Below are 14529 nucleotides of genomic sequence, written 5' to 3'. Positions count from 1 at the left end.
ATTCCAAGCTTTATACAATTTTACTTTCTTGTTCTTTAGTTTACACATTTCGTTAACTCTTTCATTATTACACGGTCAAATTAATTCACTTATCTAGAAACCACATATAAATTCAACTGCACCGTTTTACGGGTAAACGAATGTATACAGGATAAAACTTCTATCACCTCTGCTAACTAAGCGGACCCTCTAACCAACTGAGCTACGAGAGCTTGTTGCTCTTATTTCATTTCAAAACAACTAATCTCTTGTTTCATGGATTTGCTACAAAATTCAAATATATATAGCTACGAATGGTAAATTTGCTGAAAGTATAGCTACAAATGATAAATACAATGTATATATATTTGACGTATCGCCTAATATTTCCAATAAAACTAGATAAGTTGATAACTACCTCGTTGTATAAAGTTAAACCATACTAGTATTATGTAAAAAAACACACAAGTTATTGTATACGCATTAAATCTTTCATATTTCCACCAGGAAAAAGTGATAATCAATTAATTAACCAAAGCATAAGTGTGTTTAGGCCGGCAAGCCAGCATATCCTATTCCTCTACGCGTAGTAGGGAAGATCAAGAAGAAGAAACTGGCAAAAAACCCAGCTGCTAAGGGCAGGTTCATTACCAAGGCATTTACGTTGGATCCTGGCCTCTGCTGGTTACTAAAGAAACAAGTTTGCACGTCAGAATCACAAAATGCAAAGACCAAGAACACCAACAGAGAAACAAATGCGTGTACGAAATCTAGGCACTTGAGCTTGTATTTCCTCATGTTTATTCCTTCCAATATTTTATTCTCGGGATCATTATTATCGCAGTTAAATAAGTGTATCCCTCTGGTGGTGGCTATACCGTAAAACGACTTCCCATCGGAGCTGAGGACGCAGCTGTCGGTGAAAGAAGAGAAGAAACAGGCGACGGAGCAGAATCCGATGACGGCTGCAGTCAACAACTTGTTGGAGAATTGGCAGACGCCCTTATTGGAAAATGAAGGAATTAGCATTCGAAATGCTAGGACTGTTCCGGTGGGTAGAAGGTTTGCTATGTTGGCTGCAGTGTCTAAGGTTTTGTGTATTGGATGAGCCGTTTCGCCGACGATTTTTGACCTAGCCGCTGGAGGTGGTTGTTGTGGTGGGGATGGCGAAGACGTCGGCACAGGTGGAGGTGGCAACCGTTGTGATAAAGATGGTTCAGCCATTGATATATCTTGTTGTTATGTTTTGTGTGTATATATATGTGTGGTTCTTCTTTGGTTAAAATTGGAAGGTAGCATAGGGCACATTGAACATGTGATAAGAAACGTCAGACTAACGATTCTGTTGCATTTTAAATGGTCCTTTATGAAAGTAGAACGTCATGTTAAAATTCCTTTTGGCATGGACATGGAGGATACAGGTTGCGTCTATTGCTGCCTAGTTTGTTTGTTCGTAGTCTGGTTCTTTTTCTGCATGTTGCGTAACTTGTGCTATATAACCACCTCTCGGGACCTATAACTCAAGACTCATACGACTTGCATTACTTGGGGTAAAAATTCCACGCGTCCTATTTGGTCACACCTATTTAACTTGTACTTATTTTTTTTAAAAGTTCATTAGTACCCAAAGTAGACAAGTTGTATCTTCTTAGTTGCTGTGAAGATAGAGGCGGCGCCATATTTACACGGTGTTTGTGAGCAGGTTTTAAGGTGATTTATAGTGTCTTACAGTGGTGAGCTGCGACAACTCTCCTTTCTTTGCTACTGCTTAGGGTTTCTTTTTCTTCTTTGTTTCAAAATGAGTTTGTTATATTTATTGTTGTTTCAACAAATTGATGATTGTGGTTTGTTATTTATGATATTTGGAACCTATGTGTCAAATTTGAGCTCATTTGGAGCAGATTTGAATGTTGAATCGTGTGTCGCATTGTTGAAATTTGAAGAACAAGTTTTCATTATTGGGCATTTCGGACTTGAGGCAAAAACATCTTTAAGTGCATACAAAAATTAAAATTTTTTGCACTTTAGATGGATGCATTCATCTTAAGAGCTTCTTAACGAAAACGTTTAAAATGCAGCCAATTTTATGCATGTACTTAAGACGTTCTCGTCTTAAGTCCCCAATTGCAGATAAATTTTATAGTTTCAGATGCGGATTGTGCTATCTTAATCGAGTACGTTTGAAGCTGTGTCCGAAATGAGTAAAATTGTGTAAAAAAAAAAAAAAAAAAAAAATAGGAAAAAAAAATATTGAACTTAGGATACGATACTTAAACGGTGGGCCAAAATCTGATACTTGTGTACTTCCCCTATTATTTGTGTGAGCCAAATTGTTCATACTCATAATAGTCATAATATATAATGCTGAACTGAGCAGTTTTGGTTAGATGATTGACAAAAGAACACATGCATGAATTAGGTCCATGGACAGTGTAATCAAGCAAAAAGCATGCACGAGAAAGGGATAAGTATAAGTTGTTATTATTTCAGATAATTCCTGAACGAAAAAATTGCATATTTGATAAGGAACGGGATCCCTTTGACATACGATTGTCGTGTTAAAAATATTGATACTATTATATTTATGCAATTCAACTAATATCTTTGTCAAATTTAGAGATGAAAGGGCGAGTTCATTACTCAGATGATCATTGAACTTTGCAAAATGATGGAACAAAGTCACTTAACTTTAGTTTGTAACAGAAAAATCACTCAACTTTTCCTAATGCACACACATAGTCACTCAACCGGAAATATCAAATTTTCCGGTGGAAAAAGATGACATGGCAGTCTACATGGAATTTTTTATTATTTGACCAAATAACACCCAAACAAAACATTAAAACTCTGTCCATACACCCAACCCGACCCGACCCGACCCGTTGAATAAAACCCACCCACTTAATAAAATAAACACTAAAGACTAATCAAAGCCTCTAACCATTATTTCACGCTACTCTCTTCTTCTCCATGATTTCACTTTAATCCGAAATTGAGCTTTTCAACATGGAATTGGAAGGTGCATCAAGTAGAAAATATAAAAAATCTCAAAGGAAGGGATCCATCTCTTCCCAACAACCATTGTTTAATGTGGATTTGAACCACTATGCCGAGGGTATTGTACAGCACATGGGAGAAAACGATGTACTCTTAATAAATATTTAGGACACTAAAAATGGCTGCTTTTTTCAATATTGAATAGGGAGCCCATGGCTGCTTTTTCTCCTAACAAGAAGAGGAACAATATAGCCCTCAAGTTTCTCAAGGCGATTACACCCCCTCCAAGTAATTTTCATGTTCTTTTGATGAATTTGTTTTAACTTTTAATGTCACTAAATTTGTGCAAAATTACTATAGAAGTTGATGCACCTTCCAATCCATGTTGAAAAGATCAATTTTGGATTAGAAGTGAAACCATGGAAAGAAGAAAGTAGCGCGAAATAATGGTCAGAGGGTTTGATTAGTCTTTGGTGTTTATTTTATTAAGTGGGTGAGTTTTTATTCGGCGGGTTGGGTCGGGTCGGGTGTATGGGCAGAGTTTTAATGTTTTGTTTGGGTGTTACTTGGTCAAATAATAAAAAATTCAATGTAGACTGCCATGTCATCTTTTTCCACCACATAATTTAATATTTCTGATTGAGTGACTATCTGTGTGCATTAGAAAAAGTTGAGTGATTTTCCTGTTACAAACTAAAGTTAAGTGACTTTGTTCCATCATTTTGCAAAGTTCAATGATCATATGAGTAATGAACTCATGAAAGGGCTCATAATTTTGAATCAGACAAAGGGTACATATATGTGTAATTATGATTTATATATATGAATCAAATTTATTAATTTCTATAATTAGTATCTATCTCTATTACAATTAACTACTATTTCTATGCAGGTGTACACCATAAAATTGACACTGGTTTCTCATCCGAAGGAAGACATGCAGATCGAATTCTCTAAAGCTTTTACAAAACTTCGACAACAACTCCTTCACATGTACGCGACCTGTAAAACAAAAAGGAGGCTACAGTTTGTTAAACATAAGGAACAAACTTTAACACGTGAAGCACTTGAACCATAGTTGACGTTGCTCGTATTTACGTATAAAATAAAGTATGTGTTATTGAAGCATAATAGGCTCAGCATTCGTTAGTTTTGAGCTTACATTCTTCCTGTTCAAAATTTATGTAACTCATTGCATGCTTATTCTAAAATATATCTATATTGCTTTAAAATATTTATACTAATTAGCATGGGATACACGTGCATCCAAGAACTAGTTCTCAAAATATATTCTTCACCCACTGCATCAACCTAGGAGTTTATTGAGACAAAGTTTGGTCCTAGTTAATGGCTATACTGTGCTTGATCTAAAGTTGTCCTATTTATTTTCAATAAAGGTGCTTCTTATGTATTTAGAATGATATGTTCTCATGACCCAAATTAGTGGTTATGACTGTCAAATGATGACCTCACGCTGGCAGAGCAAACTCTTAATTCTCAATTAAGGTGACATGACAAATCTCCAATACTTAAGTGCACAATTTGAAAGCGTTAGCGTTTATTCTAAAGTAATATGAAACATAAATCCTCATTAGATAAGCGATTCAAATATAAAATTAGTGCAAATGAGCTTAACAAATGCTAGGAAGTCACATGCAGATTCCTTATCCACAGTCTATGATTAACATGTTAAAATTAGTAAGAACAGCAAGACAGTAATGCCATTTCAATTCTCAATAGAAAGTCTAATTTTGATTATACCCAATAAACTGATTTAAAAACCTTACTATGGATACTTGCTGAATTGAACTAATACCAACATTTCAATCAGCAAGAACAGCAACAGAGTTGGGCCATTTGAATCAAAAGCTTTATATGGACACACTGTTAGGAATTCCTTTGCCAGTTAATCCCATTTCACTTGAGGGATAGAATGAGGTGTAAGGCACCTTAACAGGCCCAGACCTATTTCTCCATTTCGCATCACAATTCATCTGTGTAATCTTTTCCTCAATCTCTCTCAGCCTTTTACCAAACCTTTCAAAAGCTAGTATTGGTTCTTGATCATTTGTCCATTCAGGAGTGTCCCTTTGTCCCAAGTAAACCTCATCTGCAGTATGTCTTGACAACATCTCTATGAGTGAAATCCCAAGTAGTGTTTGCATCTGAGGTGTTATTGTTTTCAGGAATGCTTTCTCAGGATTTGTGTTGAGCTCCTCATATTCAGGAGTTCCAGGCTCAGGCATGAATCTTCGACTTAATGTAGGACGATTTGGGAGGTAGCCAGCAAAAGGATATTGCCCAAAATTGACTGCTGCATGCAGTGCTGAAGCTATCCATATAACAATGGTGCAAGAGTCTATTAGTTCTTGGACTGTCTGCATTTTAGGCCACCAGGGCTCGTCCTTTTTGTCACCGTGTCCCTTTTCACGTAGATCTTTCCACCAGGCTTGGAGTTCTGTATCTCCCTGAATCATGTCGTCTGATTTGTAATAGAAATGACAGTATTCTTCAACCCAACTTTTGATTGCTGCCCAAATTTCCAACCCGTCAACAGCAAATGGGTAGTCTTGAATTAATAAGCGAAGACCATGTGGTGCATTTGAATCCTCAACCGCCATTCCTCTAAAATTGGATGGTATAATCAATAAGACCATGTTAGCAAGGTATCGGAACCATGGCGAGTGCATAAATGAATAATTTATAGGGAACTTTATATTTACCTCTTAATAAGATCAGCTGGAAGAGCTTGATCAAGAAACACCCAATTCTTGTAAATAACAGCTGACATTTCCATGGCAAATTTGGAGGGGAAAACTGTCGTCTCAACAATTCCACAAGCATTAATGAGAGTCTGCCTAGCAAAAGCATTTATGAACATGGTGTCGCGGAAGTGTGGATGCAGAAGCTTGTTAATCGGATGGAGAACACTTAATTGCCTGTTTGTGGCAATCACAAAGGGCTCAACTACTGCATGAGTATTCAACCTGTGATCCAAGTTCAGCACCAATGAAAAATAAAATAGCAAACTAGATCAGGACGGAAGAAATAAAAGCTATCTAGTTATAGATAATACCAATGGGAAATAAGCTGATGATAGCCGGAATCATTTACTGCAACATAAGCTTTCGCTAGTTGCCAAATGATTGCTTCATGGCCATCATTTGCTGGTGTGTACACTTTGCTAACAGCTCCAAGATGATCACCATCCGGATGTGGCAGGCTCAGTTCAATAGCTAGTGGCTTCAATGTTCCATCGTCTTTCAGAAAAAGTAAAGTTCTTGTGGCATAAGTCTTTGTAGTAGTAGTGTTTATGCGTCTCAGGTAAGGCATGAGACTATCATGGTGATTCAATATGAACAATCTGTTCTCCTTGATTGCCTATAAAAGAAGCTATTACTCATCAACCAATCAGGTTTATAGCACGAGCAAGAAGTTAAACGTGTTCTTTCATTTTCCATATGAAAAAGCACCAAAGATTAATAGGGAATACCTGTTCTACAGTCAATCCATCTATATTCTTGTTTATATGTTCCACTTCAATTGTACTCTTCTGGTCGCCAAAATCTTTAGGATCCAGATTACTTGTCGGAGGAAACTCCTGTGTGTACGATAATCCAGCAAAATATTATGATCATAAATTTAAAATGGTATTCAACTGATCACACAGTAAAGATAAAGGCAATCTTGACCTTACTTTTAGAGAACAGATGATAATAGGGTTTAATCCAGCCAACATTTCTCTCGCAAACTCTTCATCAGTTCTCCAAGCAGATTTATCATCTGATGTCCATAAATTCAAGGTAAATAGAACAGCTTAAGCTCAAAATACATCATCATTATAAAATTGAACAGAACATATTGCTTCATTATCGAGCTAAAGTACGCAGTGATTTTGCTTTTTTCTTACCTTTGATTACTTGTGGCATAGGGAACTTACAGAGGTGTTCACCATCTGATCTCAGTAACTCTTTCACCAGTTCCATTGGAACATGATCCCTTATTTTATGAACAAGAGATTCAAAAGGAAAGTTAAATCCATCATCATATATTTTTAATTCATCCTCAAATGTATCAAACTCAGTAAAGTTAGAAGCCTCAAGCTCAGCAAGTAAGAACTGAGATAACAACTTAAGGGCATATGCTGCAAAATCTGACATCTTTAACTGATTGAATCTCTCATCTCTGGGAACATAAATCTCTAAGCTTTTAATCATTGGCAGCCGATTTTCACTTTTAGGATCTGCGGGCACAATATTGTAATGAAAGTCCAACAAAAGAATTTCTAATGTAGCTGCTGAATTGCATAACAATTGGATAAAAGTCTGGTATTTCATTACCTGTTGCAGTAGGCAAACGGCCTGTTCTCCCTCGACGAGGATAAGGGTGGTCAGCTGATCCTCCAAGAATCTTGCGCTCGTACTTTGGACCCTTATCAGGATCACCTAAATCATTATAGACATCATAGTCATATATCCTGTCCCATTCCTCCAGCTTCCCAGTTCCATTTCCTCTCAGGTTTTCCAGCTCTTCTTCACGATATGAACGAAGAGGTTCTGGTGTTTGGCTTGGCAGGTAAGTCTACAGCAAGAAACAAGATCACCATTGCAGAACATGAATAATTTTAAAGATCTCCAACTGTTTGAAAAATCTATCAATTGCACTTGATAACACTTAGTAAGAGGTTTTATGACTAGCTCGTTGAAAATCAAAAAGAACTTGGGAAGCTAATAAATACCTGGTTGGAGAAGAATATACGATCTTTTTTGTAGTACTCAGAAGGGTAAATCCATGAATTGCAAATGAAGCATACTCGGCCATGGCCTGGAACATCATCAAGTGTCAATGTCTTTAGATAGAATTCCTTTTGGTGAAAGTTCTTAATAAGGAAAGCCCCTGGAATTCCAGCCTCTTCCTCCCATTCAAATGTGACTCCAAATGTAGTATCAGTAGCTGTCAAAGGTGTGAATTTGGCTTCCCAATTTTCCAGGAATGCTGGTTTTCCAGGTTTTCCTCTGCACTTGTTAGCTACAAAATAGACAACTAGTTAAACAAATCAGAATGACTAAGAACAAACTGAAAATGAGTTAGCCAATTGATGATTTAAGTTTACTACTCTTAACAAATCTTGAAACTATAACGTACCAGGGTCAGCATTGACAGCACTGATAAGCTGCAATGAGACCTTATGTCCAAGTATCTCATCGACACGGTCGACAACAGATGCCTTGGCATCATCTAAATCCAAGAAATTCTTCTTCATCAAAACAGCAGTGCCCTTAACTTTTTTTGTCTTTTTACTTGGATTGGAAAGCTTACGAGACATATCTGTACAAAAAACAAGGTCCCAAAGTGAGGCTAAGGAGGAGAAAAATAAAGGGAGCCCATATGTCAGTTGACAAGGGACAAATGAATTTAGCAAAAATAAGCATTTGCATGATTCGAGGGTCCATCGGAAACAACCTCTCTACCTTTATAAGGAAGGGGTAAAGTTTGCGTACACACTACCCTCTCCAGACCCCACACTTATGGGAGTAAACTGGTTTTTTTTTTTTTTAGCATTTGCATGATAGTATATTCTGCTCATGTTCTCCTGTTTTATCTGTGGAATCAATCCTACTTCAGTTAAAAGTTCAAAGAAAACATGAGTCAAAGAATTTGTTTAATTTAGCAGACATGCCATGCACAATAGTTAAAGTTTACACATGATCAGAACGACCTACAGTGCAAGTATTATCTCAAAGTTCTTTACACTGCTCGTGCATGGAATAATGAAGAATTTACAAGGGGGAAATATAAAACAAAAATGTGACTAGAAGTGGAGGAAAACTTGTAATGGAACCTCTTAATTACCTTGATTTCCATCAACAAAAGTGAATTGCTCAAAAATCTCATGAGTTTGATGTTCATCCAATTCTGGTAAACCACTGCCCAAAAGAGTATTTTTAATCATTCTGTATAGGAATTTGACAGTGGATGCCATAATTAACACTTTGGTCCTTAACTAAATTTTGAACTTATGAGAAAAAGCTGATTAAGATAGGAACTTTATATTAAATTAATGGGGATATCAACAGACGAATTTTAAGTAGTGTTTATCTCTTTAGGAAGTGTTGGAATTTGTGTTTTTGATAAGTATACCTTGGACTTATATAGGTGCAGCAACTTATAATTATTACTACTATTCTGATAAGGACAACCCTGACTCAAGGAACCAAGTTAACGAAGTCTAATGCTGGGTAATTGTTGCATTAATTGGATAAATTTTTCTTTAGACCAATTGGATAAAGTCGTTGGAAATCATTTATTCCTACAATTTTCTAAAATCATTGGAAATACTTTGTTTTTGACCGTTTACTCTTCCATTTTATCACCAAGAATGGCAGTCACTGACACTCAATTCGATTGCCCCTCATAAGTCATCAAACGGTATACTGCTGACTACTCAAGTAGAGAATTGCATAAATGGCCTATTTTTTACACGTATCAAAACTGTACTCCCTTCGGTCCACAATAAGTGTCCAATTTACTTTTTGATTTTTGTCCAAAATAAGTGTCTAGTCAGGTAATCAAGAAAAAATTCAATTTTTTTTTTTTACAAAATAACCCCTATGTACATATCCCTAAAAAATTTTCTTACTCCTCACATTAAATGTTTAATTAGGGGTAGTTTAGTCATACTAGGTATTTTTGTATAGGATTTAGTATTTTCTTAATGGGCGTGTTAAAAGCAAATTGGACACTTAATGTGTACCGAAGGGAGTATTAAATATTTATTCTCGATATTAGAATTTATTTTGGAAAACATAAAATTAATTCAAATTGGAAACAAACTCTAGTAAATGTTTGCACAAACTCTTAGTTGAGAAAGAACGAAGAGTGTCAATTTAAAAGCCCCTAATATAGGGTATATTTATGATTTGACCCCCCAAAAGCTAGCCATCGAGGTCGAAAAGGCCAAGGCCATAGACACTGTCGAGATTTCGGATGTGAATCGAGCTCTGCATTTTTCTCCAATGGAAGATTCAGAAGCTTCTAGAAGGAGCTCGTAGAGAGAGAAGAAGAGTTACTGAGAATCTGCTAAATTGTGAAAATGAAAACTATATTCAATGTATTGGGACTGTTTAATATATTTGTATATATATATGTGTGGAATTCACTAACTAGATTTCCACTAACTAACTGATTTGTACACTAACACTAACTAACACTACTAACTAATGCTGACTCAGCACAATTACACAATTACAAGAAGATAAATACAAGTATTAGTCTTAATACCCCCCCTCCCCCCCCTCAAGTTGGATGTGAGGAAATCACACCCAACTTGCCAAGAACAGAGCAATGCTTGATCCCAATGAGGGCTTTGGTAAGCACATCTGCAAGTTGCTGGCCAGTACCAATGTGGTGCAAAGAAATGAGTCTTTCCTGAAGTTTGGTACGCACGAAATGGCAATCTACTTCAATGTGCTTAGTCTTTTCATGGAACACAGGGTTCCTAGCAATGTGCAGAGCAGAGAGGCTATCACAGTGTACAGGTATTGGTAAGCAAACTGGCATAGTGAGTTCTTCAAGCAGTCTTGATAGCCAAACAAGTTCACCAACAACTTTTCTAAGAGCTCTCTATTCTGCTTCTGCTAAAGAGAGAGATATGGTTTCTTGTTTCGTGGATTTCCAACTGATGGGGCTGCCACCTAAGAACACAACATAACCATATACTGATCTTCTAGAATCAGGGCAGGCTGCCCAATCAGAGTCACAATAGGCAACTAGTGAGAGATTATCTGCATTGCTGAAATATAGACCCAGAGTAAGATCCTTCTTCAAATACCTCAGCATATGATAGGCCGCCTGTAAGTGGGGCTCCCTAGGATCTTGCAAAAACTGGCTGAAATGTTGGACTCCATATGCTATGTCTAATCTAGTGTTAGTAAGGAAGTTCAATTTCCCAACCAACTTTCTGTAGAAGGTATGATCAGACAATGGAGCCCCCTCTTTTGCCTTCAGCTTTACTATAGGATCAATGGGAGAAGTCAAGGCTGGGTAGTGAAGACACTCATATTCTTTCAACAAGTCCAAAACAAATTTTATTTGTGAAATGACAATGCCATCTAATTTGTAAAGGATTGCTAGTCCTAGGAAGTAATGTAACTGCCCCAAGTCTTTAATTTTGAACTTGTCATATAGGAAGGCCTTGAGCTGGTTGATTTCTTCAAAATCAGTCCCTGTGAGCAACACATCATCTACATACACTGCTACAAAAATAATGGAAGAACCCTGTTTTATGTGAAAAAAGAATAGTCATACATGGAATGTGTGTACCCTTTTGAATACAGGACTTCAGTCAACTTATCATACCATTGTTTGCTTGCCTGTTTCAGTCCATAAAGAGACTTGTTCAACTTGCAAACTAACCCTGGAGAGTGTATTTCAAGACCTGGAGGAGCTTGCATATACACCTCCTCATGCAGATCTCCATGGAGAAATGCATTGTTCACATCCAGTTATGAGATTTGCCATTTTTTCGTTGCTGCTATGGCAATGAGGGACCTGACAGTGGTCATCTTGACTACTGGAGAGAAAGTCTCTGTGTAATCTACACCAGCTTGTTGAGTATACCCCTTAACAACTAGCCTTGCTTTATATCTTTCTACAATGCCATCTGCTCTATGTTTGACTTTATACACCCATCGACACCCAATGGCATATTTTCCTTTAGGTAAAGGGACGAGGTCGCATGAGTTATTAGCATACAAAGCTTCAAACTCCTGTGTCATGGCACTCTGCCAAGAAGGGTACATAGCTGCTTCTTCATATGAATTTGGTTATCTATCATTACAGATGTTCTATACAATGTGCTGATATTAAGATGTAGGGCATCAGAAGTAATATGGTTATTATGGGAAAACATGGCATGTAGGGAGAAGTTAGAGTTAGATTTTAGATTTGGTATATTGCAATCATAATCATTCAGATATGAGGTGAGTTTATGTTCCCTATGAGACCTTCTAAAACCCAGTGGTTCCTCTAGTGATTGTTGAGGTGAAGTCATGTCTTGAAGGTGTTCTACTGGAACTTGTGTCTCGTATGAGGAAGATATAAGTGAGGAGGTAACAGGTGATGCATCAAGATTTGGGAAGTTGGTGTTCTCCTGATCACTGATGCTTTGAGATATACAAGTATCAGTGTGATCAGGTGGATTATCAATGAATGGTGCATTAGGGAATATAGGTGGAATATTATTTACAGTAGTGTTGAAAGTGAAAGGAAAGATTGACTCATAGAAGGAAACATCTCTAGAGATATGTATTTTCTTAGTGGCCAGAATTAGCACCTTGTACCCCTTTGTGCCAAAAGGATATCCTACAAAAATATGTGGAGTAGTTCTTGGTTCAAGTTTGTGTCTGAGAGGCTTTGGTACAGTGGGATACCACAAACACCCAAAACTCCTCAAGTGAGAATAATTGGGCTTCTTTTTATACAAGAGTTCAAAAGGGCATTTGTTCTTTAGAGGAGTGGTTGCAAGTCTATTAATGAGGAAGGTTGCTGTAAGTATACACTCTCCCCAATATTTTAATGGTAACTTGGATTGAAAAAGCAGTGCCATGTCCACCTCAAGGAGATATTTGTATTTTCTTTCCACCACTCCATTTTGTGGTGGTGTGTAAGAGCATGTCTTTTGGTGATTTATTCCCTTTGATTGAAAAAAGGAGGTTGCCTCATTGCTAGTGAACTCTAGACCATTGTCCGACCTTATACATTTAATGGTGGTTTAGAATTGGTTCTCCACCATACTTACAAAAGCCTTTATTACTTGTAAGGCATTACTTTTACAACTCAAGAGATGTGTCCAAGTGGACCTACTATAATCATCTACCAGAGTAAGGAAGTATTTAAAGTTATTATCTGTGCCACATGATAGGAATCCCACAAATCCACATGGAGTATTTCAAAAATTTCAGTAGTATTAGTTGTTCTCTGGGGAAAAGGAAGCCTAGATTGTCTGGCCATAGGGAAAATGTTGCACATAAAAGGTTGTTTGGCAGAAAAGGTTGCATGTATAGTAGGAATCTCTTTCATTTTACTGAAGGGTACATGACCAAGTCTGAAATGCCACAACAGGTCTACATTATTACTAAGAGATGAACTAGAATGCAAACCAGAAACAATGTCTTTATTATTATTGTTGTAGGTGGAATTATTTGTAGTAGGAAATGAATTGTAAGAGTGGGATAGACAATGTATAGTATTTACATCATTAGCATGAACAGAAAAACAAGGAAGATCACAATTTTGTTCAGGTGTAAGACTACCTTCCTTCAGGCACTTAGAACAGAGAAAGTACAACCCATCATACAACTTACCAATCTCCAGAGGCCTCTTCAGTGAATGGGCCTGCAGTAGACAGGAAGTGTCAAAGAATGATGCAACGCATTTGAGATGTACTGCTAGGGAACTGATAGACACTAGATTAAACTTGAAAGATGGAATGAACAAGACTTTGTACAGAACAATTATAGGTGTCAGGGATACATCTCCAATTTCAGTTACTTTAACTTTGTAACCATTTGGAAGTTTAACTAATAGAGGATATGGTAGGCTTACTATGTTTTGAAGGTGAGTTTTGTTAAAAGTCATATGGTGTGATGCCCTGAAATCTAATATCCATAAGTCAGTTTTTGCACTAAAACACTTGCATGATGGATTATCAAAATCAATTGAAGAAGTGCAAGCAATCAAACCTGCAAAGTTCACATATGCTCCACTAGACATGTTTGCACTGGTTGAATTCTCTCCAGTGTTTCCCATCTGAAAATGCTGCAACAAGCTAACAATTTGCCCATACTGCTCCTTTGAAAGGCTCATGCTTTGATTTTCTCCTTGGTGTTCCTTTGATTTGCAGACTGTCGATTCGATGAGACACTTTTTCCAAAATTAGGGGGAGAAGTTGGTGAAACCAAATGGGAAATTTTATAGAAAAATCCATCATTATCTCATCTTGATCCACGTGCCTCTATTTGTGAAAAAGAGGTGTAAAAGATTATCCATTTGCAGAGAATAGCAAATCAAATGCCAGACGCATTTACGGATTTGAAAAGGATAACAAAATCACATATCTCTGCAGAGAATGTTCCAATCCGTATTGATGTCCCTATTGGACAATCTTCTAGTGTCATAGCTAATGAGTCAAAAGCACGCCTAAAATGTGGTAGACCATTAGGTTCCAAAGATCGAAATCCTAGAAAAAGGAAAACAAATGATCAAAATGACACTACGAAAGAATCTCGTGAAGAAATCCACAATTTAATAAATTCTGAGATTCATGAGGAATCCACTGAGCCCGAGGCTCAAGAAAATAAGGAACTATCAATAAATCCAATCGATATTGAGATAAATTTGAATCGAATGGATATAGTGGTGGATTATGTCTTTGCATATAATGTTGCATCTAGCATTATACAAGAAAGTGAGGATCTTGAACCTCAATCTGTTGGAGAATGTCGACAAAGACTTGATTGGCAAAAATGGCAAGAAGCAATCCAATCAGAGTTG

The 14529-nt window shown here is 37.0% G+C and overlaps 3 protein-coding genes across 3 annotated transcripts; all 3 read right to left on the bottom strand.

Annotated features, from left to right (window-relative positions):
- Positions 1-528: 528 nt before the first annotated feature.
- On the bottom strand, positions 529-1203 carry LOC109211624. Its single transcript, XM_019375175.1, has one exon. It carries the CDS (start codon positions 1201-1203, stop codon positions 529-531), a length of 675 nt encoding a protein of 224 aa, XP_019230720.1.
- Positions 1204-4751: 3548 nt separating this feature from the next.
- On the bottom strand, positions 4752-8896 carry LOC109211626 (probable linoleate 9S-lipoxygenase 5). Its single transcript, XM_019375177.1, has 10 exons — positions 8830-8896; positions 8122-8304; positions 7715-8004; positions 7317-7557; positions 6887-7219; positions 6674-6759; positions 6470-6577; positions 6053-6357; positions 5700-5963; positions 4752-5601 (listed from the first exon to the last, which is right to left on the bottom strand). The coding sequence occupies exons 2-10, from the start codon at positions 8300-8302 to the stop codon at positions 4848-4850; spliced, it is 2562 nt and encodes an 853-aa protein (XP_019230722.1). The 5' UTR covers positions 8303-8304; positions 8830-8896; the 3' UTR covers positions 4752-4847.
- Positions 8897-10599: 1703 nt separating this feature from the next.
- Positions 10600-13842, bottom strand: LOC109211623. The gene is made up of 5 exons (XM_019375174.1): positions 13341-13842; positions 11992-12339; positions 11494-11785; positions 11335-11392; positions 10600-11253 (listed from the first exon to the last, which is right to left on the bottom strand). The coding sequence occupies exons 1-5, from the start codon at positions 13840-13842 to the stop codon at positions 10600-10602; spliced, it is 1854 nt and encodes a 617-aa protein (XP_019230719.1).
- Positions 13843-14529: the final 687 nt, after the last annotated feature.

The sequence above is a fragment of the Nicotiana attenuata genome, unplaced genomic scaffold (assembly GCF_001879085.1).
Source record: "Nicotiana attenuata strain UT unplaced genomic scaffold, NIATTr2, whole genome shotgun sequence".
Taxonomy (NCBI): Eukaryota; Viridiplantae; Streptophyta; class Magnoliopsida; order Solanales; family Solanaceae; genus Nicotiana; species Nicotiana attenuata.
The sequence above is the reverse complement of the archived record's forward strand: the minus strand, read 5'-3'. Positions and strand labels throughout refer to the sequence as shown.